Consider the following 26,838-nt stretch of genomic DNA (forward strand, 5'->3'; position numbering starts at 1 on the left):
CAGCCACTGACATGCCCTGAGCCCTTCATCTGTCTCTTGCTTACTTTTTCAGCCTCTGGCCAGCAGCTCTTTTTGAAGCTCAATTCCCATGAGCTGAGTTGTGCCTCATGGTGACCCTCTAGCTGTTGTTTTTGTGCCCTTTCAAAATGCTTGACAGAACTGTCACAGAAGGAGCATGGCATCTGGAAGCTATGGAAGACATGACATGACCTGATTCATAAAACACAGCTAAACAGCTTGGGCTGCCAGAGGCCAGGATTTACAGGACTGTGCTTAAAAACAGCCTTCCACGCCTGCTCTGCTAAATGCACTTCCCTACTTCACACAGTAATAATTCCCAAGTTGTGTGAGGGTGACCTGCAACACTGTGAAGTGACAAAGCAGACAAGACACTGCAGACACTAATCTTGTTACAGCCTACACTGTCCACTGCTACTCAGGATAGGAAAAGAATTACCTCAGCTCTGGCTGCACCTTTTGCACATGGCTATAGGGGTAGGAAGATACTTATTAAAAAAACCATTATTTTTTTCCAGAAATTTTTCAGAAATTCCCCCAGCACAACAAGCACAAAGAAAAAAAAATAAGCCAAAGAGCTTGCGTTGCATTATCCACTACAGCCTCATTTTTACAATGAAAGCCTCTCTGCATTTTTATTTCCAGCAGGCACAGCCTGATGAGCAATGAATTTAAGGACTTTCTGCCCTCCCATCCATCTACCTATTTTCTTCATTTCTATTTCAATCACTAGTTACATCCTTCTGTTAGGTGTTCACCATGGGACCCAAACATCCTCCGGGAGACCTGTCAAAGTCACTCTGATGCCAGGGATAATAAATTCCATCTCACTCATCTTCTCTTGAAGCACTTCATAGACTAAAGATTACATGTTTCAAGTGTACCGAGTTATGAAGTAAGGATTTAGAGAAAAATCAAGTAAGTTGCCCAAGGATAAAATACAAAGCAGTCAGAGCTGGAAGCTCAACAGCTGTTTCCCAAGCTCCAGTCTAAGAATTCTGTGCCATCCACATTCACCCTAGAAGTGATTTTCTACATAATCCATTACTTCAAATTATTTCCTCCTCTTTTTATTAGCTATGAAAATGAATTGAATTGCACACTTAGACATAATCAGTAGAGCCCTCTCTCACTCATGTTATTTGTCCTATATCAAGATCAGCTGTCATTTTCATTCTGGAGCCCACCTATCCTTCCCAAAATTTTCAAGCACACAGATATTTGCAGAGTGCCATGGTATTCCTTTGTCCACCACTATCATGTCATTTCTCAGACGGGAGGAAAAAGCCAAAGATTACATGAAGGTGGTAAGGGAGGAATGAGGAAATAAAATAGAGTGCTGTAGTAGGTCTCTTTGGTTTTCTCAAATAATGCAATTTTACAAAAAGAAAGTCCCTAAGTTGTCCACAAGTCCTTCCTTATGTGTGGGCCAAGACATACCTCCAACCCCATTCTGACTTCATTTCCTTGTCACCTTTGCCCACATCACGTTTTAATAAAAATTTCAACCTATTTAATTTAACCTCATTAGTTCAAAGCACCCAGGCTAAGCCAGAAATACCTTCAAAAGTGTTTGCTAAACAAATTCAATGGGAAAAAAAAAAGAGTAAAAGCTTATAAAAAAGAATTGCCAAGTGGCAAAGAAAATTCCCTTCCCATCCCCCCCACCCCCCCCAGCTAAGTAGCACGACAATTGCAATTGACAGAGCAAATTAAATTCCAAGCACATGGGTCATTTGATAGATATAATTTTCCAAGTGTTACAGCCACATAGTAAGTGCCCTGAAAGGATACAGAAGTCCACATTCAGCTGCCTGGGAACAGTGGTGCACTTTGCAGTATCTACCATGTCACTCATCAACTCGTTGATCTTATCAGCACATTTGCAGTCTGAGCAGAGCAGCTGTCTCCTCTTGGTTTTTATTTCTATTTCTGCATTAGAAACAGGTGGGCAAGCTCAGAGAGCTAACAAGTTTCTTTTTGATGTAGAGATGGACAAATCCTCTCATTAACAGAACGGCCTTTTAAAAATCATTATGGGGTATTTTTAGTCCCATTTCACTTCAGTATTTCTGTATAATTGCAGCCCATTAATCACAAATGCTTGTTTCTAGAATCTGTCAGTTATAGACAACAAGTAGTATCAGCCTTTGGCATCTGCAAACTACTACTTTCAACATATTGCTAGCTTATTTTACTGGGATAGGATTGGCTGCATCAGTCACGCAGGAATGGATCTCATTCTCCAATTACAGAAATTAAACCCAGTTAAACAGGTCAGGCAGAAATCTGCACAGACCCTCCCAGCAAAATAAGCTTACAGGTGGGAATTAGAAATAGCAGGTGTTCAGAATTCCAGATACAAAACCAGGAGAAAAACAAACTCATACCATGTACTGCAAATATGCCTCCTCACTCAGTAATGCTCTTGGATAGATTAATATTAGGAACAGCGCATAGAAATAGCATTTGATTAAGATCAGCACGTAGAAATAGTGTTTGCTACATTTCACAACTGTGTAGAGCCCCTCGCATGGATGTGGGCAGAGTAGCTGAACAAACTATCTGCTTGCAGCTCTGGCAAACATGCACTAAAGCTGTTCCATACAATCCAAACAACTCCAGGCATTTGTAATGCATGACTAGCTAGGTCAGCCTTTATCAGACAAACATGCATAGCTTGGAACATTAAATCCAGAAATTAGATGGTTGTTTCTGAGAAAGTTTTTAAAGCCTTGAGGTACCAGCTGAATGACTTTTCTATTTTCAAGTCAGACACAGTAGACAGTCTCTCCAAACCAGTCAGCCAAGATTTAAAAGCACCAAGAAAGTTCCTAGTTTAGAAAGATAAAGGTGAAAACAACATGAAAGTTATAACGCCACCCACACTGTTTCCCAACAGTCTGTTAGCTCTGGGATGAGGAAGGGTTTGCCTGTGCAATTGAAGCCTATTGTTAGAGTGAGAAATTCAAGAGTCGCAGGATCATGAAAAGTTTACCTCAGAGGAGCAGAGTTCTCTGTTAGCAGGGCACACTCTGGGTTCTGTCACAGCCTAGCAGTTCTTTAACACAAACTTGACAAGTGTGCACGACTTGACAAACTGTCCCTGAGCTGAGTTCCTAAACTAAAAGCAATGGTTTGCTAGAAGAGTGGCAGACCCCACTTTTTTGCCAACTCTGCCCAATCTTGCCATCCGAAATAGTTTGTTCCCACAAGATCATCAGGCATCAGAAAGCAATGTGTATCTACCTCAATCTGCATATCAGCACAGCTTTTCTGGAACAGAAAAGAAAAAAATATTGAACGAGAAACAAAACTGCTCTCTGAGATGGCAGGAGTGGCTGTATGGGTCTGACAGCAGCTGGTGCATGTGCTACACTCCCTGGGATTTCCAGCCACAGATGATTTCCACAAGGCCAACCTGCCAGCTGTCCTGCTCCCAGCTCTCTGATCACAGCTTCCCTACCAGTTAGCAATGAGGAGGTATGACCAAACAGAAAGGAGAACAACTAGTCACATTTCTACTGTTACAAAATGCCAATTTCTTACCTTACAGAAGGCCTGAAAACAAGGAACTTCCTACTGACCTTTTAATTCAAGGAGCAAGAGAGATCCCCAGACTGCCCCACCATCCACACCTTCAGCACTACTGACCAGAAGCAAGTGTTTTAACACAGGAGTTCAGGGGGAAAAAACAACTGCCTTCAAGACAGTCCATTTTATCCATCAGCAGGAGCTCCAGACCTTCTGACTTGTGAAAAACAACCACCCTGTGCAATACAACACGTGGCCAACTGGGCAATATTGTGACCACAGGAAGGAACCCCTTCCTGATCCTAGCTTTTACCTTAAGGCACAAAGCATTGACTCTTCACACCTTCATAAGCACATTGTTCCTATCAATATTCAATCTCCAGTCACAATCTCACCCTAAAATTAAGTCCTCCCTCTCACAGCCCAGCTTTGCCACAGTGAGGAGAGATTTACCTCAATTCAAATGATTCTCTGACTGATTTACACAGTACCACAGTGACCTTCTAGCACATGCCCCACATGACTGCACGTGACTAGAATTTATGGCCAGGCATGGGAAATGTGCCAGTCACAGAAACATGCTGATTTGGGGTTTTTTTTGCCACACCGTAATTTGAAGGTGATAATAGAAACCAAAGTTTAATGCTTGTCCACCATTTGAGGGAACAAGAGCTGCCTGGGGGCTCTGCTGGGCTGTATTTCAATACCTAGATTGGCCACACAACACCTGCAGGCTTCTCACAAAACGTTTCCACCTCTCTCCAAAGAGAGAGAAGATGATATTTTTTTTTTTTTTTTTGCTCTTCTGCTAAGGCAGGAATTTGAGCAACCTAGCACAGCTATAGAACTTGCAGGTCCACTGCAATGAGATCTGGTCCTGGGGTGGTGTAGGACAGGCACATTCCAAGCAGCTGCCTATAAATTTCCAAAGCAATATAAGAAATACATACAACCCAACCACTTTCAGTTTCATTGATAATTTTCAATGCCTTGTAGCAAAAATACAAATAGTACCACACTCTTGTGAGAAGACCCTTCAGAGGCACTTGACAAACCAATCAAGAAATAAAAGAATTATGACTAAGATATGCTAATTTAGATTTTTGAGATGTTTAATTCATTAGTGTATCAGAAAAGGCTGTTAAGTTCTGGAAGTTTGGAGCATTGCCAGCCTTAAGCACTACTGAGAGAATCACAGAATATCTTGGGTTGAAAGTGACCCACAAGGATCAAGTCCAACTCCTGATGTTCTAGCCCAAGACCACACCAACCAAGAAGATATTGATACCTTATGTTCCAGACAATTCTGCCTTTAATCAGACAATTTCTTCTCTAGAAAGGACATGCAAAGGTTATAAGTCTCTTGGGGCAGAAATAAGACTGTTATAAATCAAAAGAGGAAAGGCAGCTGAAGAAGTGCTGAAAAAAGTGCTACAGAATTTTCTGCTCTACCCCCTAAGCAGAGGGGAGCTTGGAAAAAATATCCAAATTTCAGAAGGAATTTTATTTGCAAAAAGTACAGAACATGGCAGCTGAATGAAGAACACTACAAATAATCTCATTTACAGTGCTTATTCTGCCATCATGCTGCATTAGGCAGAGGGTGGGACAGAATGAGAGATTACCGTAATATTTATTTTCTCTCTTTGCTAAAACCACTCTGATTGTCTATGCTTCAAAGCCCAGTTTTAGCATCCTTTTTCAGTGTTTTCTGTCCATTCCTTGCTGCCTACTGGAATTCAATATATTAATATGCATTTTGCCAAGCACACAGAAGGCTGACCACAGTGTCAAAGCTGTGCTGGCACAGTTGGCTCCACCACCATTTCCAAATGCAAAGAGCATTTAATACATCATGAAAAATACTGGCCTCAGCCTGCAGACAACCATGTGTGTGTCTCACAAATTTCATATTCCATTCAACCAGCTTCCATCTTTATGGCAGCAGGCTGGATATTCAAACAGAAGCATAGTTTTGCAGAAATTTGTCTGCTCTTTTTGCAAGGAGCTGCCAATGCTGTTGTGACTGAGATATCAGAAGGAAAAAGTAGGAGAGATGTTTGAACTTGAAAGACAATCTTGAAAAAATTTCAGCATACACCATCAGTGTTGCATAACTGGAGCACATTGCTTTGGCTTCAGAAGCTGGAGAAACTGTCTATTCAAGTGGAAAAAAAAAACATTCTCAATTCTGTAATTATTTAGCACTGTAGAACACATGACAATTTTATTCAGCCTTTCTTCACTGCTGCATTAAAACAGGATAACAGTTTTCACAACAGCTGACTCTTCCTGTCACCAAAAACAAAGTGTTTGGTACAAAGTGAGAGAGAAATCAGCACCTCTGCCTGGCAGCCCTGCAAATTAGGAGAAAATCTTCAAATCAAAAGAATACAAAGACACAGATCTCATTATTGCAGATGCAAGGATAAAGAAAAAATGTTTCTCTCTAGTGTTCTATAATCATCTCAATCAATTTCTATACCCAGTAAAATCTGTTCACTTTTAACTATAATCACAAATAAGGAGAAGAGACAGAGAACTGATGAAAGGAAAAAGCAGAACAGGTCTGTAAATGGAATACTTGAAGGAAATTTAATGCTGGTGGACACTTTCTGCATAAGATTGCAATTTGGTCCACATTAAGTACTTGGAAAGCAACAGAAATAGTCTGTCAGAAATAACATCTTCTGTTCCCATTCAGTGGAAATGCCATCTAATGGGGGACCACCCCAGGAGCAGGGGCTTTCTTCAGTTCTTGGTTTCTCTCCTGAGATTACCATCAATAGCAGCCTATAACTCTTTCTTCTTGTGGAAACGTCATTATAAAAGCCTATCAGACCTTTCACAGAAACCAGTCAGCAGCCAGGCAGTTCTGGAGAGGTGGATTGGCCCCCACTTGGCAGACATCTGTGACCTAAGGGTCCATCAGCAGTGGGTGTGCAGTTTGCACGTGTGCTGGAGGGAGGATCACATGCAGTAACAGTGAAGAGCAGATGTGCTTGCTGGTGTGAGCTGCTTCCAGCCAGCACAATGCCAGGTTAGCACTCCAGATGAATTGCTACAGGCATCCCTTCTGCCTGCTGAAACGATCATTACCAATCAAAGCAGGTCATTCTACCTCCTTATTTCAACATTATTAGATGAGAGCTTCCTTTAAGGAGTGCAGTTTCCTTTGGGGCGGGCTGACTCCAATAAGGTGTTGAACTATTTGATCCCTGTTTCACTAGGAGATGTGTCATCTCCAGGTCTGAAAAAGTTATTCAAGAGAGCTCGAGCCTTTCATAATTAACATGCAACACTGGTTGCCACATGGGGAGCAGGCACAGTTATAATAACTCGAAGTCAATAATTCATAAACTATCATGCATTATTAATCAATTATTGAGGCCTGAATTACATTTAATGAGATTAAGCTGATTGGAGCACTAAGCTGTTTGAGTCATATTGATTTAATCAATGTGCTTAATTAAACTGTGTACATTTTCCACATGATCATTATTTCCCAGTATCCTGCATAAGTGGCCCCTGCAATTCACATCCTCTGCTGTTCTTTGCTCAGGAATTGCTCTTTGCTGCAATTTACATTTAAAGGTAAAGGGCTTGTTTCTTCCTAAGAAAAGATCAAAGTTGCAAAACAACCATCTAAGTAGCTTACACAAGCAAATTGAGAAATGTTAGAATAGTTTTTCCCAACAACTGTGTCTTTTTTCTTCTGTAGGCTTAAGATGAGACCAAGTAAAGACACCTCGTTTGTCTCACTTTATCCCTCATTCCAGCTCCAGGAGCATCTGCCAATTCAATGGTATGAGCATCCTACCATATCTATCCTGAAAACATTACCCTATCCTTCTTCCGAAACATGCCTAGACAAAAAATGTGCTTCAAATCCCCAGGAGACTACATTTAAGATAAGCAGGTGTCATTATCTTTTTTTTTTTTTTGACAATATACATAATGGTTTCCTCAGCCATGCATAAAGAGGACATGATGACAGAAGAGTAACTCAAAGTGACAGGTATTACAGATGTAAATCCATTTCCTAGTGTCATTTTTGTTTGATTTCCCTCACCTCTGCTGCTAAGAATCTGGGACAATTTGGGTTAACTTTAAATCATAAAATTCAGACCTATAATGCTACCCTCAGCTACAAGGATACTCATTAGGTGTTTTGACTCTGGAATACACATAACAACTGAATAATCACTGTTATTAATAGGGATGACAACAGTACAATCAACCATGAAGAGAGTTGTGCAATTCCTTTGGGACTGAGCCATTATCATTACTCTGTGTTAGCACTAACCAGAATGACACCTACACTACATCACATCTCAGAGGTGTCCTGCCCCTTCCCTTCTCCAACTAAAGGTGAGAGCAAATACACCCCAACCCAGGGTACAGCCAGGAAACACCTCCTGAAAAAAATGCTCACATGGCAGCCTAGAGTGTACTCTGCTCTTTTCTGACCAATCATTTTGCTTTTGGTGGCTTTAATTCCACCACTCTGTTAACATTAGCAACATTAGCATATCAGTGTCCTTTACTTTCTTAATGAGAAGACAATTTTATCACTGCCTGTGCATCAGTGTTTAGATATTTTCTTTACACTTCTCTGAAGAGTTAATCTGTCCATTTGCTCTGTCACAACAGTATCCTACTGCTTGCAGGGTCTACTCAGCTGTCTGCCAGGGAGTTTAGTGGAGTTACACACTGCACACATGCATAAATAATACTGTGAATTAAGAGTTTGCAAACTATTACTGAGTACACATACATGCTGCTAACACTGCCTTCACTGGGCTCTGTGTGTGTGGCAAACTGAAGAAAATCAGAGCTCTGCAAACACCTATTAATTCATCAAGTGAGGAGTTGGCAACAAGATTTGGAAGCTTTATAATTCTCCTTGTTTCTGCATTCATTTGAGAATGCTCTGAAAGATGCTGGGAACTGCCCTCCCTTCAAAAGTCCCTTTAACTCTCATCAGCAGACCTAACATAGCCAGAAATAAAGTCATCCACACACAGAATGATTTTACCTTTATCATAAGACCATGGAGGACACTGCAGTAAGAATGGCCGTTAAAGACTTCTGTACTAGGTGGATGCTGAGTCGTCTTCATCTGATGGCAGGAAGGGCAAGTTTAAAGTTAAAGAGCAACCACAAAAAAACAAGAGAGACCCTCTCAGTTTCCATTTGTTCGAGTCTATGGAGCTGCAAAGTGCAGCAAGGACTACTGAGCAGTCCCAGGTACCCACAGACATGGATCAAATTTTAGTGGAACTTGTGCTGATTGTACCTGAGTGGTGGCATAAATGAAAGTGCAGAGAGCCCAAGAGTTCCCAGCTTACTTCTTTCTGTCTTCTTATCAGTTTCAGAATTTAACATTTAATAAAAATTATTCAGTACACGACCATAATATAAAGGGCAGATATAGAGGAAGGAGAAAGGAGCCTAAAGTGAATATCAAAGCCTCACACAAACAAGGCATAATGAAAAACAGAAGTAGCCCATTTTTCTTCCCTTCAGCATGGCTTGTGCTTCCTATTAACAAGGTGCACGTTAATAAATTTAACTCAGACAAATTTAACCTGGGACCACATTAATCAAAAGCCTGGCAAGAGCAATCTGAAAGAGTTGAGGAAGGGAAATAAAGCACAGCTGACACAGAAGAGGCCATGCACTCATTCTCCCTGGGCACTTCCAATACAAAATAACTCCTTCCCACTGCACTCGTACCAGGCTGACCCTGATGTTTTCCCAGTACTCCTCACCCACCCAATGCCTCTTTAATTGTGATGTTTCCTTATACCCATGTGTCTATACTTAGGAAAGATTTAGATTATTTAAGTATGATCATGTGCAGGAGCTACAAAGTCCCAGTGAGATTTGTGCCACTGGCTTTGCTGAAAAGAAACTCTCAAGGTACAGATTAACACACGTAACAAAGGCAACATAAATTTAATAAGAAATCAAAATTACTATTGCTCATGAAAACGACTGGCCTGAACCAGAAGGAAAAAAAAAGGGCCGTCCATTTTTATTCATTATCCACATGCCAAATTCTCAGTGCTGGAGCGCCACATTCCTTCTTAAGCTGGAATACCCATGCGTGGAGACTGCACAAAGACATGGGTTTTATTGCAGGGAAATCCTCCACCCTTTGGTCTCTTCATATACAGCTCTAAGTTGCTGCTCTTGAGTTATGTTTTCAGCATGGAAAACACTGACATACAGGTCTTCCATCAGCCAAAACGCTTCACAGAAAGATGGGTATGTCATACAAAATGAGGAAACTGAGAAGTAACTGCTGATCAAAGCCACACAAAGCAGCACAAATTAGACTAAGTGCATCCCCAAAAGCCATAATTATCCAAGCTACTCAAACAAAATAAGCACATACATGATTATTCAGATTTGCCTACAGGCATCCCCACAGCATAAAACATGGTGTGTTTCCTTGTTGTTCTTCCACTTGATAAAACAATAAATATTTTCATCACTTAAGAATAGGGGTGTTTACTTTTACAGTCTTGAAAACTTGAGTGAAACTGTGTTACCTTGACAATGTCTTTACCCCCAGAAAACTTATTATTCAGTTGGACAACTGGGGTTTCTACATGTTCTGTTTTGATTGAGTTCCATGGACTCATGGATGGATGTAAGAAATCTGCAATCTTATTGTAGTGCAAGGCTTCAGAGGAAGGGTTTAGTGGCACAGGATTTCATCATATTTCAGGGAGAACTACAAGCTCCCACTGGCTTCATGTACTACCACAAGGCAGGGCATATTTATTTCCATTGCAAATAAAGAGGAGTTAGGCCACATAATTGGGATTTGAACCTAGGAGCAGTATATTAAACAGTGTGAAGCATTCAGAAAAAGTATCTGTCAAAATTATTCATAGATGGCTTATGAACCTGTCAGCAAACCTGGGCTGAATAAGCAAGCCAAGCCTCATCTTTGCAGACAGGTTAACAACATTTGAAAATCTGCCAGGCTCTCTTCTAACACTGCAAAAAGCAGTCTAATATACTCTGAGCATACAATGCTCCAGAAAATGGCTATGCCAAAAGAGCAAAAGTCCAGTGTTTAGGATGTTGACTCCTCATGTGACTGACTCACTCCAAACTCTTGCTTAGATAAACCCAAACACTAGCTCAAGCTTTTGCTTTGTACCACCATTGAAAAGGGTTTCTCACTTGGGCAGAAAATCTTGTTCACGTGTGTGCCTCTTCCAGAAGGCTCCAGTCCTCAAATATAATATTCCAACCTACTTCCAGCTGCGTCCTTGAGACCTTCTGCCATGAGGTGTCAGCAAATAGCAGGTGATCACCTGCCATGTGCTGAAGGCTGCTTTAGATAATCAACCTTCCCCTCCCCAACTCCCACCCACTGGTTTTCTCTATCATCATTATCTTGGGGAAAAAAAGAGCTTAATGGCTGGAATTCTCTCTTCAAGCCAGGCATGGGCAGCCACAATTAAAGCTGTGCATGTGCATGCACATCATAAACTCCCCATGTAACCTGTACTTGGCTATTTTGCTTTAGTATTTCATCCGAGAAAAGCATGTTCATGATACAAGTTTGCTAATGCAGGGTAAAAGCTGAATTTGTAATCAAGTTATTACATTAAAAAGGTATGAGCTGTGGATGATTACACTGTAATGTCAGCATAGCTGCAGTCACTCTGCTCTACACCTGGACCAAAAAAGATAGCAGTAACTTTCACCAACTCTCATATTTTAGCTCCCTTTAATTTAGAAGGAGAAGTCAGCAACAAGAGCTGTGGTTCATGCCATAGATACTAGGCTAGAAGAATCCAAAGGGATTCTGAGTGAAGTAATGAAAACTATTCATTTAACATCCAAAAAGATCTTAAGACCATTTAAATATTCACAAGTCTCAAAGGCCTCAACTTGTGTTATGTTTGAAGAGATAAAATTCAGTGCATACCTTGTTCCTGATTTCAGAAAAAAAAAAAAATCAACCTACATATAAGTGGTTAATGATTTTGGCTCTAAAATCAAAGCTAACCCAATGTGATGATAATCAATCTTATCACTTGCTGTTGAGGTACAGAAACATGCACATCTTAATCTTGCTCATCAAGGCCACTGAAGGTCTAAATCTCTGGCTCTCACAATGAAAAATAACCAGCTCTAGATATAAAACAGCAATTACAATATTTACTATTAAACAGTACATCATCACTATGGTCTCAGACAGAATACAAAGAGCTATATTGTGTCCAGATGGATCTACTGGGCACACTGGAGGAGCTGGAATTTTACCAGAACACTTCAATTGCTAGTCCAGCTGGGAATGAATTGTCTTGATTTTGGGATATTTTTTTTTCAAATTTGAGACTTCAAAATACAGAAATAATTTTAATAGACACAAAATAGCAAAAGAAAATCTTGTTGAATTAGTTATTTCACAGGTTTTTGCTCTATTATATATTTTATTTTGAACTTTTCAAATGCTTTACATCATTGAAATTAGAAGTACGAAATGGTATCAGTTCTCCTCCCTCTACCATGCAAACCTGCATTTTTTAAAGAGCATCATAATTGGCTATTCCTCATATTTATTTTTTTTTTTCCAAAATGAGAAAGACAAGAAAATCAGCACATTCACAAAAGAAGTTGCTATTGTCACTGCTGACATGAGCACAACTCACCAGAATCTTTTTTAATACTTCATTGGGCTACTTACAGAATTGCTCCAGGTCATGTCTATTTTTAGATTCAGGCATGGCAGTGATTGTGAGCAATGGGCATGGATTTCCTCCTAGAGTCTGACAGAGCGTCTGCTGCCTCCAGTAAACCTTCTTAGGGTTCCTATTTTGTTCCAGGATATCAAGATGGGACTGAAAAAGAAGCAGATTTATAAAGGAGTTCACACTCTATAACCTGATTTTTTTTTCCAGGAGCTGTGTATTATTCTTGATACTAATTTCATATCTTGCTAACTTCCCAGTTCCTCTCTTCTGCCAGATAACATCACCACCTTTTACATCCCACAAATATGCGCAAGCCATTCACAAGGCATCCCAGTTCACTGAAGCTGCACAGGATATTTATTTTTATATCATGATCTACTTGAGGGTGTCCCTTTTTGTTGCAGAGGCGTTGGACCAGATGACCTTTAAATGTCCCTTCCAAACCAAACTATTCTATGATTTTTTGCCTGAACAGCTCCTAGGTGCTTTCGTTAGCATAATGAAATGTCTATGCATACATGAAATTCAAAAGAGAAGCATTTACTCTTTATATTTTAATAATGGTTTTGTAGAAATGTGAGAACTCGCCACTTTTGAACATTTACAGAACTGATTGCTTAGCTGTCAAGCACATGCCAGTGAAACTCAGTGACAACTCCATAACAGAGGCAGCCAAAAAGTTTATATCAAAACAACATTTTGTACAATCAGTAGTGGGAAATTTGAAGAGTGTCTTTCCAAAAAGTTATTTTAAAAGGGAGATTTTCCCCCCACCCCCAAAGTTTATGACAGTTTTAAACAATTCTAGAGTCCAACAGCTTCTTGAGAAATTTGAGAAAAAGAACTGGCAGCTTAGAAGGAAGACTTTTTGGAACAAATTGTGATCACCTCATTAGAGATGGAGCCACTTGTCACCCACACACCAGATGAAGTGTAGTTCTCTGTTTGCATTGCAACTGAGGAGTGTGAGCAATGCCACTGCAGGGTGTTGCTGAGTGTTGTGGCACACCAGTTGTCTCCCAGTTGATAGGAATAGGTGCACTGAGCACACTTGTCCTAACAGTAACTAAAACACATATATTCACTCAATGACCCTCACAGGGTGATGGATTGTCTCTATGAGTCAGGGTTAAATTTTAATCTACATTGATGGGACACCACATTCAAACCTTGGAGTTCTCCATGTTTTAGACTGCTTTCCTAGCATCCAAATAGAGCCATGTAAAAACACAGAGCTGAAATTTACAGCCAGCTATGCTATAAAACAATTAAAATACAGAACTATAAAGTAAATTCAATTATTAGATGCATTTAACAACCTCACACAGATACAGTGAACTCAGTATCATCATTTACTTATGTTCCTGGTACCCAGTGAAACTTAATTTGGTATAGCTACCACAGAGATTTCAGCGAGATATCAAAACAATTAATACTGCGATATAAAAATAGATAAATTACTGTTCATAAAAGAAATGTAATTACTAATGGACAAGAAGTAATGAACTGCAGAGTGCATCCAGTTCAAATAAGATTCTGCAATATTTCCTGCAAATATGCCTATAACCATTAAATATATATGATATTTAAAAACATTTTCAAATTACTAACTCCATATACAAGTTTATCTTCTTCCCCAAAGCACTACATCTTTAATCGAGCCCTTGGGTTCAATCACTTTTAATTTATAATTTATATGCAAAACCAACACACTTCACCAGTGGACAAATGCTTTTAAATGCATTCTACTGATGAACAAACCTGATTTTGTTTATTTACTGTGGAAATAGAAGTATAAAAGTAAAATGGAAACGTGTATAGTGCATCACTTTACATTTTCAACTAGCCCAAGCAGAGAAGCCTTTAAGAATTATTAGCAGTGTCCAGCTAGAGCTGGACATGACAATGTATCAACCTTTTCCACCCATAATTCCCATTTACCAAACTTTATGGTGCTTATTGTGTCTGAGTTAATTTGAACTTTTCCTGGGGCAAAATTCCCTTTAACTTCAATGAGCATTTTATTTGAAGAGACGGTGAAATACCTAAAGACCTGAACCTGCAAGCCTAGGAATAACATCAGTTTCATCTCTATTCTATTCATTCAGGAGCAGGTGAGATATTCAGTGATTCCCAGAGCACACAAACCCCCCAAATCTCTCTTGCTTTGTGCCAGCAGAAGACAGAAATCAATAACAGTAAAATAATTATGAGGTATTACATTTATGTGAAATGTATGGTGGTGAATAAGTCCAACCAATTCTTCAGTACTGCATGCAGTTTTTACCCTGCAGACTGCAGATATTTGTGCCTTCAGGGCTAAAGGTCAAACCCCACCACTGGAGCATACACTCTTCCCCCCAGAACTTTAGAAGTAACTGGTGAGATACTGATAAAAAGTGAGCTGACAGACATGCTTTGGACTGAAGATTGGACTGGCCTTCTTCCAGATTGGAAGCAGTTTCTCTGAATGTCTATAATGGGATGCAAAACAGTTGACAAGAGGCTTTCTTGAGTGGGAACCCATCTAAGCCTAACTCTGCTGGCATGCTGGGCAGCACAGCAAGTCCTGGGGGAGGACAATGTCCCCTGGGAAGCACAGCCTCCAATATCTGGTTATGGCAAACTGATATCACTGTAAAAAACACAGGGACCTCCAACTCCACCAACCCACACCAACAAGTATCGCCCAAAACAAAATGTGTTGGTAAGGGAAATTGAGGTGAGAAGGAAGAGAAACTTATCTACTGAAATTGTGTGGTTTCATCTGCAGTAACATCGTTCTCATCTTTAGCATCAAAGCAAAGATTCTCCCAGAACTATTCATTTCACTTCTTTCATCCTATCTCCCCTTCATCAATTATAGAGGAAGCACACTGGATCCATTTCCCAAGAAAATTCCCTTATCATCCACCCCTTTCCACAGAAAAGGTTGTGGAAAACAAAGCCGTGCCCAGCAAAAAAAGAAAGAAAAAAAAAAAAGGTACAACTCAATAATAAAATTTATGCTTTGGAGTTGTTTTCTTTTAGCTTCTGTACTGACAGCACTGGTGGGAGTGTCACAAATTGCTACTGACACTCCAGCCGACACTGAGGAAAGAGCTTGTAAAGTATCAGATGAGGTCCAGCAGCCTGGTAATGCTGGGTGCAGCTCTGAAAGCTGGGCTGTTACCCTGTGTCAGAGGAGGATCAGGCATCACATCTGAGTTGTCATTAGGTTTAGCCCCCTGCTTGCCAGCCCTTCAGGAGGAGAATCCTCCTCCTCCCCCTCCCATAAGTGAATGGAGACACCTTTGGTCTGCATTATGGCTCATATAAGCACTAATGGTTTGTGCTCAAGCTTATCCCACAGATAAATTTCTCTTCTACAGCATTCTGGGCTTTATAGCTGGCAGGAGCTCCAGCTATAAACAAGGTAATTACACCATCACGATCCATGATCCCAGAATACTTTCAGTGGAAAGGGACCTTCAGGACAATCTCATTCCAACCCCCTTGCCATGTGCAGGGACACCTTCCCCTAGACCAGGTTGCTCAAAGCCCCATCCAAGCTGACCCTGAAGACTCCCAGGGATGAGGAGGTGTGGAAGCAATCCTCTGTGTAATCTCAAAATCTACACATACCCAAGCAGCTCCAACCTGCCAGGCCCATTGTCTTATCTAGGTGGATATGCCAGTATTACCATCATTGTGGAGTAGGTGTAGGGGTAGTGGTAGGCCAGGTAGCAGACATCATCTGTGTGAGGGAACTTGATGCTGAAGGTGAGAGTGTAGTAGAACCTTCCCCTCACACCTCCTCCTGCAGCTGCACTGCAGTGGTAGTGGTTTCTGGAAGAAGATAAAGAAGAGGAAAGTAAATGCTTTTCACTTCTAGCTGTGCATTTGAAGCAGCCATGAGAAAAACAAGCACTCAGAAGCATCCACACAGGAGGACACAAAGCCCAGCAGAGAGTTAGCAGACAGAGCTGCACGTGGGCACAGCCAGTCACGTGCTGCTGAGGGATGGGAGCACTCTGCTAGGAAAATAACATCCTAATGCTCCATTAATGTTTTGTTAAGATGCAAATAAAGAAGCAGTCAGCTAATAGTAGCTCATATAGCAGAGTCCAGACATATTTAAACTATGCATTCAGCTGAAATTGCTGTATTTCTTCAGATATCCACATTATCTTGCTCAGAGATGCAGGTTCCTTTCCACAGCCCTGAACAATGCCATGAGAAAATACTCTGCAAAAAGCAGAAAATATGAATACCCTGCCAAAGCAACTATTCAGTTCCACCACAGGAAGAAAAGGGATATTTCAGGAATAAAAATATATAATAAATAGTACATACATAAAATATTTCAGATAACAACAAAGGCACTTCGCTGAGTAGGAAGAGGAGGAGTGTGGTTTTGGGTAGAGACTGGGCATGAAGGAGAAGTGACTTCACACAGATTTGCCAATTGTGACCTACCCAAAATTTCTTCTTTGTATTCCTCTTTTTTGAAGACTTGAACCTCCCCCTCTCAGGGAATAGTGAGGACTAGCTGCTCCCTAAAAAAAGGGGGAGCTGAGCTTGACATGGAAGCCAGAAGAGCAGAGAACTCTCAAGGCAGGGTCATCTCTCACAGCACCTGATCAGGGCATGCCTGGGGTTCAATCAGATCATCAGACAAGACTGTGGTGGTGAGGCAGGTCTGGGTCCAACCAGCAGGTCAGGTCATGGGCCAGGATCCAGATCAGGATGTGCAGCAAAGCAGGGACACAGCAACAGGGACACAGCAGTGACTGAGCTGAAGCCTCACTACAGCAGAGCTCTGGGTGAGGCTGGTCAACACTGACAAGGTCTAAGAGGGCACACAGGTCTTTGACACTGCCTTCAGTAAAACTACCAAGTCATCTAACAAGCTCCTCACTCTAGTGTCAGGACCTGATCTCTTGCAGGAGGACTGACTCTGATGAAGAGATGACTTCAGGCTGAGTAGCAAAGTTTTCTTTCAGCAGAGATGAAGAGACAAATCATACACTTTAGGGAGAAGCCTCAGAGCAAATTGCATCCATAAGTACATTTCAAACAATATTTTTCCCACATTGCACCAATTATGCTGTTGCCAAACCTTCTGATTCTGAAGGACTGTGAGGTTTCTTTGACAAATGTTATCATCAATGTTGCATTAAAATGCAAAATAGAAGAGGCAACCAAAAGATGCAATTTCAGCTCCTGAATTTTACAATACTACTTTATTTTGCTGCCGTTCATTTTTATTCAAAGGGGTGGAGAGAAAAGATAATTATTCTTGTCAAATTCTCCAAAATAATCAGCTCTTTTTCATAAGAGAGAGACAATACGATGCTGCTAGGTTTTCACTTGAATTCAATAGTTAGGAACATGTGGGGTGAGTGATACCAACTGGATCAATAGATAGTGCAGGAACACTGAGTCACACTGGCAGCCTGAAAAGCCTATGATTTCATTCTCAACTGAACCCTTTACCCCAACATTTCCTTTGCAAATAAAGCACCTTAATACTGGACAGAGACTCAAAGAGAGAAAAAAAACTCCAATAAACCCACAAATATAGAAACATGTACTTAGCATTTTTATATGTTTCACTGGATCAAGGGTTAAAGTCTGGTATTTTTTTGAAGTCAGAACAATGACATTTAATATACAGCCCGTTAATTTTGACAATGAAGGATAATTACAAACCATTTCCTGCATGGTACAGAAGAAAAATGCTCTTCTCCATGGCCTCTATTATACTCAGTGTCATTTGGAAGGTTAGATCACCTTATTCATAAAGGGTGGTCACAAAAGTGCTGAATTCTTCCAAGCCCTCCCCTCCTAATTCCCATTTTTAAGTAGAGGTGTGGGAAGAAGCAGATTTTTGCAGACAGACACTGCTTAAATACCTCACATAGACATTATTCCCACCTGCCCCTAACGCTCCAAAGTAAAGATTCTCCCTCTGTAGTCCGCAATTCTGCAGCCAAGTGTCCTCTCCTACCTAAAATGGCCACTTTAACCCAGGTGTTTTGCAGCGGGAGACACTTCTGACCTTGATGCTACACTGGTAGTTCAGTGCTCCTCACTGCTGCCTGCTCAGACAATCTCCAGGGCAGGGATGCACAGCTCCCACAGCACTGCTCAGCAGCACATTTCAGCCTTGTTCTGAGCATCTCTGCTGTTCCACCTAACTACACACCCAGAAAAGACATTTCCAGACTTTTGAATCACTTCTTGGCATCTGTTTCAATCTATAGCAAGCTATCTGGCAGTAACAGGAAGTTTACAGGTGGCTTTGGAAGGCTTCAATATTCTTCACTCTTGCATTAAAACGAAAAAGCCCCTGTGTGTAAGCAGAGTAAATGATCATGTACTTTTACTGTATATAATCTGGTCTCCTCACAATCCATCTTACAAAGCAGTAGTTCTGAGTATTTTTAAAAGAAACCTAAAAAAAAAAAAATAACATTTTTCCTCTGTGCCTCCCTCTCCTCCTACTGCTGTCAAGCCAAAATAGCTCTATTGCTTCCTTTTTCCTCCACCAGATTGATGTTTTTTAGTTCCTCACTGCTTTTTCATCACAACACCCTACCAGCATGGAGCCTAAAGTAACAAGCAAGGAAAAGGAAAGGAATAAAATACTCTGGCAACATCTGGTCCCCACTACCTTATTTGTCTTCTCTTTCAAAAACATGTTGAAAGTCTCCCATGCTTTCTAGAAGCCGACACAACTGGCTATTGGAAAGAAAAAAAAAAAAGAGACCAAAGTGTAGTTTTCTCAATGAACATGCAAGCTGTATCTACTGTGCCTTTCAGTCACTTTGTAGTAGTTAATTGACTTTCCTTGCTTCTCTCCTTCTGAAAAAAATGCACAAGTGTTATATTTGCAGCATAAGCAGTGATGAAGAGTTAATTAATAATCATCATAATACTTATATTTTACTCTGCAGGATAATTTTCTGAGCTTAAAAAAAATCTTTGCAAACACTATCTGATTAAAACATGTCTCCCCATTTATCTATTGCATTCTTTGGGTGGCAGATAAGTGACTAATTTTCCACCCTTTGTAGGTAGAGAAACACACGTAGACAGAGGAAGCAATTTGGACAAAGATGCAGGCAGGAAAAGAGCTGGGTTGTAACTGAGGGATTCAAAAGCACCAAGTGATTCAGGAACAATATCTCTTGGCCATCTGATCTTTAGACTTCCTATCTGCAGCATTTAGTGTAGTAAAAAGCACTGTTAGATGATGGAATATGGCAGTTTCAGCTTAGACAAAAGTGGCCAAAGAAAGTATCAATATACCAGACTTCTGGGCCACTTCAAAACAGAGTTCAAACGAAAAGGAAAATGTTTCTCTCTCCTAACCTGTTGATGTATTCCCTTGGTCGAAAATACTGGAGGGTTGAAAATACTGGAGTTTGGTGTTCTCATTTTCCATGCCTAGACCTCCTTATGTCTCTAAGTGTGGCCATTAAGTGCAAGATACTAAAGTAAGACCGTGGTTCATACCATAAAAAGCAGTATTTAACAATTTGCTGGACATAGCTGTTATTTTTGGGTCTTCCATATCAGAAAGTACAGAATACACAACAAAACTTCCTTTCCGAAGGGCAAATCTGTGGTAAGGTATTTTTGCTGTCAATATTTCAGGCAGAATCCCATCTGAAGTAGAATATTCCCCCAGCTATTGGGCCATTAAGGAGTTCAGTCATACTGCAAAGGCCAGGTGCTCTCAGAGTGAGACTGATGTCTCACCCTCTCATAGATATCATTAGAGCTGAAAAGTGACCTGCTAATATTATGATGTTTATTTCATCTAATGTGACTGTAAAGATGCTGAAAAGACCTAGTTCTGACATTGTTATGATCACTAAAAAGCCAAGTTTTCAGTGCTGATGTGAGAAGAAAACACTCCATGTACCTCATTACCTTCTGACCTGATGGCTGTGTGAAAAAGCTGGAGGTTAGATAATATGCTTAGAATGAGCCATGAAACCAAAGGCACAAGCACATTGTCACCAATTCAACACTCAGCTGCCATTGTTCCTTAAATAATTTGCCAGAAAGGAATATTATTCAGTGCATAAAAGCTTCCAAGACAGCAAGAGAATTAGATGATCTTATTGTAACTGCAACTGTTTATCATGGGTGTACCCTGTCACTTCACAGAGGCAATAAAATACAGCACAAGTGTCACTCAGCTACTTTTTGACAAGAGCTCTGCTAGTATTCTCCACAACACAAAAAATCTTGTGAGACATATGAGGAAGGTACACAGTGACACAGCTGTGCCACAACATCCATCTTTATGAGTGAACTACCCCATCCTCAGGGAAGATGAATGCCAAAGATCAGCCAACCTGCCTCTCACAGACATCTCACCAACGAGTTTTTCCTCCCCCTGTCCTTCAGCCCAGAGGTATAAAGTAGTGAAGGAGTAAAGGCCCTGCTGCAAAAGCAATTAAAGGCATCCCCGAGTTCCTCTGTATTTTTCAAAGTATATCACTTTTTTCCCATATTTATTAATAACTCCCGGTAAAAATAATTGCATGAGGTTGCCTTCAAAATATGCAGCCCCACCTTAGGATACCTGTGACCAGGGTGAATGGAACTGAAGGGAGCTCTTTCCCCAGAATACTGGCAATGTGATATCACTGTAGCCATCCCATCTCCTCCTCTTCTGAGACAAAGCCTGAGCAGCCCCAACCACACTAGTTTCACATTCCTCCCCCCACAACTTCCAATAACTGAGAATCTCTTTTATAATCACTGAAATAAAGACATTGACGTTTCAGTAGGGGTAAAAATATATTTATGTGCATGCATGCACATTCTGGTGTATACAAAAATATGTGAGAACCAGGAACACACAATAAATGAGAGACAACAAATACTTATCCTGGATGATTATGTTGACATATAATTCTATGTACAGCTAGAAAACACAGAATATTCCAAATCAATAAAACAATTCTCTCATATATTCTGAACAAGAATCTGATTACAGGCTTAATTGCACAATCATGGCTTAATCTTGGAAGTCAGCTGCTGTTTAATCACTGCACAATAGCAGCCTTGTTAATGATATGGGAAGCAACTGCAATGGTATCCAGCATTAAAAGTCTGCCCATGCTCAGAGAAGTTAGACATTACAGGCATGTAAAGGGAAGCCACTGCACCACACATGTGAGCTCTTGAGGTAGAAAACATTAAGGTCGGGTGCATGAAGGTCAGCAAAGAGTACTTGAAACAAAATAAAATAGCTACTCAAATTGCTGTAGACAGATACTAAGCTGAGAGAGGATAATCTGTGCCTTCAAGCCCTCCCCACCCCTGAAAAAAAAATTACAACAGAAATTGGGACAAACTGGAATTTTCTTCTCAGGCTCTCACTGCAAAACCAGCCTGAAATGAGGAACTTGAACAAATATCAGCACTGAGTTTGTCAGGATTCCTTTATACCACTGTTGTATATCCAATCCCTTCTTTAGCTCCTCAGCTCCTTTATCTCTTATAAAAGTCAGAGTATGCAACAGAAGAACAATGATCCCATCCCACTCTTTTCATCCCAGATAGGGGAAGAAACAACTACACTACTTCTACATTCCTTCTTCCTCCTGGGCAAGGGAATTTTGCATATTCCCTGGCATCTAATAGTGGGATCTCACTTGTGGCTGTTTTCTGAGGGTGGAAGCACATAACACATTGAGCCAGCACCAATTCAGAGACATTTGAAATAGGAGGCACTGGTGGCAAGAAGCTCATGACATCAGTGCAGCTAACAGGAGCAAAACAGTGGAGAAAGGAAGGCACAAATTAGTCACCAAAAGTGCACTTACTTGTAGTAGCAGATCTCCTGGCCTGCCCGAATCCAGCAAGGTCTCCCCTGGAGAGCTTCCCTCACTGAGTACATGACCAGCTGCATGCCTACAGAAAAACAAGACAGCTTCAGGTGATGTGACTTCCCTGGCTGGAAAAGACAGGAGTGGGAAGAAAAATGCTAAAGAAGAAGCATCATTATTTTGTCAGTGCTCTCTCTGCTGATAGTTTATGCATTCCCAAAGCCCTGTGTTTTTTTTCTAAGACAGCCATATCTGTACAAAAGCCCCTCCAGAAGAAATGAGCTGAATGGAGTTTATTAACAAATAAATTATTCTTCTGGCCTTTGCAAACCATTTTGTTTACAAACAGAGGAAGGGAAAGAAAATAATATTAATCAAGGCAACAACAACATCAGCAACTTGGTTAGCCCAATATTTCATGCTTGGCTGCACTATTATTGAACTCTTAATCCTAGTATAGCATCAGAGATCTGTGGTGCATCCAGTACCCTGCCTCTCAAAATCAGCAAGCAAAACCAGGTGGTTTTAAACTTACTATTACATCTAAATAACACCCAAGTGTCATAAATGCTGATAACAATAGCATCCATCTTTGTACTATGTTATCCCAGAGCATGACTTCTTCCTGACCTCCAAAATATTACTGTTCCATGCCCTGAGGGGCAAGGCTTCCCCTGATCTGAGCTGCACATCCATTACTCCCAGCTCCATGAAGCCAGCCCATCTGCAGGGAGTTTTTGTATCAATTTCCTTTGCTGTACAATCCTGCCTGCTCTTCAGGGCAGGGTGAGGATGCTGCCCGGCCCAGCAGAGCTCTCTGCACAGAGTGTCCCTGGTGAGGGGCTGTAGGGGAGGCTCCTGTCTGCAGCTACAGTGGACCCAGCACAGCCACAGCTGAGCCCAGCCATGATGCTGGCACCACTTCTATGAGAGAACATTTAGGAAAGAGAAAAACCCCCCCTAAGTATTTTTTTGCATGTTGATAAGTTGCCCCCCAAGCCTTCTCTTGGCTGTTTCTGTGCTGGGGGGAGGTGATGCTTGAAAATCATTAATGCTGATGACACATTTGCATTAACAGCCATTCAGTTCCCTGCTTCCTTTGGGTTTCTTTGTTAAACTCTCCAGTGCTGCTGGAGCCAAGGAAGTATCAGCAGCAATGCCTTGGCAGCTCACCTTTGGCTGTGCTGTGGGGCAGCACTTACTCACCACAGCCAGGAGCAGCCTCTAGAGTGCTGTTTTCTGAACCAGTGCTGTGAGTTATGTACAAGAGACAGTTCTGTGTTTGGTACCAGGAGAGATTTTGAGAGAAACAAGCCTGTCTAGATGCCCAGTTGATCAGAGAAGGTATGTGGGGCTCAGTGTCTGCAGGGATTTTGATATCCTGAATGCCAGCTCCTGCCCTTCTCTCTGAGTCCAAAGAACTCACACATGAAACTGTCTCACAACAATGGTTGTTACTAGTCTGCCATCTCATTTTAATTAAAAATAAAAATGTATGTTCTTTTTACTCCCCCCATGGAAATGTTCAGTTTTAGAAAACAAACTGAAATCAGGGTTCTGATGAAATCCCATTATTTCCCATGGTAAAGGAATTTAGTGAAAGAGGGGGAAGGAGAGAGATGGAAGCTGCACCTCCTGTCTTGCTCTGCTCCTGGCCACAGCTATTTCATTAAATATCCTTTCTGCTGATTTGAAAGTCACACAGTGCCATCCAATCAAGAGAAAATGGGAAAAATCAAACCAGACAAGTAACCAGGAGCTGTAAAGAATTGCCACCCAGGGCACTTTGGCACTACATCACAACTGGAGGCTTTTTGTCTCAGAGTGTGGGCATTAGCCCAGTAGGGTGCAGAGGGAATGTGACAAATAAACAACATCTCTTACCACTACTCTGTGTAAATGCTATGCATGTGCTAGAAGGGGTAGTGAGCCTTACTCAGCCAAGCCAGAAAAGCTGGAGCTTCACTGCCTGCTTGGAGCAGCAGAAGGAACCCACAGAGGAATTGTTTAATAGCCAATCCCACAAACAAGCTATCCAAAAACCAGTCATGGCTTAGCCTCCCTCCTTAGTCCAGATGGTATTTTCACACTTCTCTTCCAAATATATTTTTCACTGCATGCTTGAACATGTGAGTCCTGTGCAGTTTCAGGTACACAAAATGAGATTATAAATGCTGACAACAGCCAAACTAGCAGATAACAACCTTTCACCAATAATAGCCTGAATCTCTGGCTATAAGAGTGAAGGCACTAGGGGTTACATCAATGATTGCATTGTGGTTTAAACTGGGACAACAACATCCTTCATTCTCAGGCTCCTACCACACACACACCATGCTGATACAAGATGACCAAAAAATTCAGTTGGGGTCTGTATGAATACTTGAACTTCAGCCCTTTGGGTTAAAGGGTAAATGCCTTTTAATTTGTCAAGTCACTCATCCAAGCCAGTTTCACACATACAAGTGATTCTTGTTATAGGTACATTGATCCTCAGAGAGTCGTCCTAGGGATGCTAGAGGCTGTAGCCACAGGGCTTCAGAAGAATACAAAGTCTAATATTATGGACTTACTAAACATTCTGAGCCAGGTCTTGAGCTGGTGTAAATTAGCAGAGTTCCATGGAAACAAACAAACAAAAAAAAAAAAAGCTCAGCCTATGCCAGCTAAGAATTCAATCCATAGTCTCCTTGCAGAAGAAATAATTTCTCTTCTAAAATGGGTATTGAAAGATGGGATTTGCCCTTCCTGTTTCTGAACAAGTCTGCCTTCCTCCTGAATCATAACCGGAGCTCAAAGACTGCAAGGAATAGAATTTTTTATTGTCGTTAATATCAACAGAAATTTAAGTAGGTCAGAAGATGTCTTACTAGATAAAACCAAAGAATTATGAATATTTGTTTGAGGATTATCACATTCATTTAAATCTCAGAAGTACTTTCCAATCCTAGGCTGCTCATTCAGTTCCAACGGATTGTCTTTCCCCTCCCAGCTTTCCCAACCCTACTGCCATTCTTCTTCAGTTCTGGTCTATAAACACAACAGTGACATTTATTTCCCCTCACAAATCCTCTCCCAGGTCTCAGTATTCCGTTTCCTCCTCAGTCCTCCTGAGGACAGGCAAAGGTTCCTTGACAAATCTAAAGTGACTTTTTCAGTGGACTTCAGGGAAGATAAGATTGAATTTACAGTCTTCCTTATAGACACAGAGACTTTGAAACCTTTACAGCATTAAAAAGATATTCTTGTGAAGAGAAGGCCACCCCAACCTCCCAAAGGCTCATACCATAATTAAACTGGCTGTTGAACTTCTCACAGTTGATGATGTTGAAGCGATAGGGAACTGCTGACTTCATGTCACGGACCTCAAAGTAGAACCACTGGTGATGCTGGCTGCTGTTCACATCTGCATTCATAATGAGGTCATACTCAAACCTGTAAAGGAAAATAATAAAAGCAGTGGCCATGAACACCTCCTGTCTACCACTGAACATGCTGACAGCAGGCTGTGCAGTCAAATTGATGGACATTTTGTGAGCATCACCATCAAGAACCATTAAATACTCACACTGTAATAGTCAAAACATTTTGAGCTCTGTTTTCTTACTCATGTTCCTTCCATGACATCCAGGTGTTAGAAGGCATAATAAGCTCCACATCATCAAACCTGCTTGCCTGGCTGACCCTTTCCAAAGCCAGGAGAAGGCCACCATCCTGTGCTGTGGTCACAGCAGCAGGCAGGCTGGGACACCTCTCTGCAGGGGTACTTACTCACGCACTTGGATCGCTTTCCGAAGGTTCCCCGACTCAAACTTGGAGAAAAATGTCAGACAGCCTGGAGCAGCTGGGCTTGAGCCACTGCTGGAAAGCAAAGCAAGGACACCCGTAGCAAGTTGCCAAGCTAAGCCTTCCCCAATACCTTTTGTATGCTAAAATTGGCTTTAGTATTTTTTTTTTTAATAAGCAAGACCCTGTGAAGGAGGAGGTGAACAAATCCATAACCTTTCTACCCAATGCAGCTTCTCTCTACTCTTGCTCAGTAATTCTAAATCACATCTTTCCTTTTCCCAATACTCTCTTTTGTTGCTGTCCATGTTTGCTTTCTTTATTCAACTTACTTTCTCACTGGATTATTCCTAAAATTTCATTAATAAGGCAGTTTTATATAATTACTCTGTATTTACTCTTCTGTCACCTATAGTGTCTTTCTCCAACTGCTCAGAAACCCTTAAATTAATCCTAAGCAACTATATAATTTTCTCCTACCTCAAACTCTGACCTCTTTTTTACTTCAAAGAACGTTCTCCAAGTCACCTATCCTTCCTCTGAATGGAACTTCTTTAAATTTGGGACCCTCTCAACTGCCTGGTGCTGCATTTTCTCACAGGCTACAGCTGAGCTCTTCAAGCAGTTCACAAGGCCAGATATTTGAGGGTTTTTTCAGAAGTGCTGCAGGAGTGTCACACTTAAGAAACAGGGTACATCTACAGCCTGTGACACTGCCTGTGCAGACACTCAATGGAAATGCTGCCTCAGGGGGTGGAAAAGATGGATTTTTAAGTACAGTTCCCAGCACCAGTCTTTCATCTCTGTTCCAAATCACTGCATGCAATGCAGACAGACCCAGGGACAACCTACAGTCCCTTTGGTGTATTTTCTTGCTCTATCTAAAAGTTCTGATGCTCTCCTCCTCCAGTGACTTCCACAACAAACCCTTTCCCTGG

The 26,838-nt window shown here is 41.1% G+C and overlaps 1 protein-coding gene across 1 annotated transcript in view; it reads right to left on the reverse strand.

The window, feature by feature from the left end:
* AGBL1 (AGBL carboxypeptidase 1) overlaps positions 1-26,838 on the reverse strand; it is a 246,363-nt gene that overhangs the window by 172,647 nt on the left and 46,878 nt on the right. Inside the window, exons 13-17 of the mRNA XM_062501147.1 lie at positions 25,886-25,972; positions 25,401-25,549; positions 22,112-22,199; positions 15,962-16,106; positions 12,272-12,425 (exon numbers count right to left, since the gene is read on the reverse strand). Coding sequence (XP_062357131.1) covers positions 12,272-12,425; positions 15,962-16,106; positions 22,112-22,199; positions 25,401-25,549; positions 25,886-25,972 — 623 coding nt within the window. The remainder of the gene's footprint in view (positions 1-12,271; positions 12,426-15,961; positions 16,107-22,111; positions 22,200-25,400; positions 25,550-25,885; positions 25,973-26,838) is intronic.

This window comes from Cinclus cinclus, chromosome 13 (genome assembly GCF_963662255.1).
Source record: "Cinclus cinclus chromosome 13, bCinCin1.1, whole genome shotgun sequence".
Taxonomy (NCBI): domain Eukaryota; kingdom Metazoa; phylum Chordata; class Aves; order Passeriformes; family Cinclidae; genus Cinclus; species Cinclus cinclus.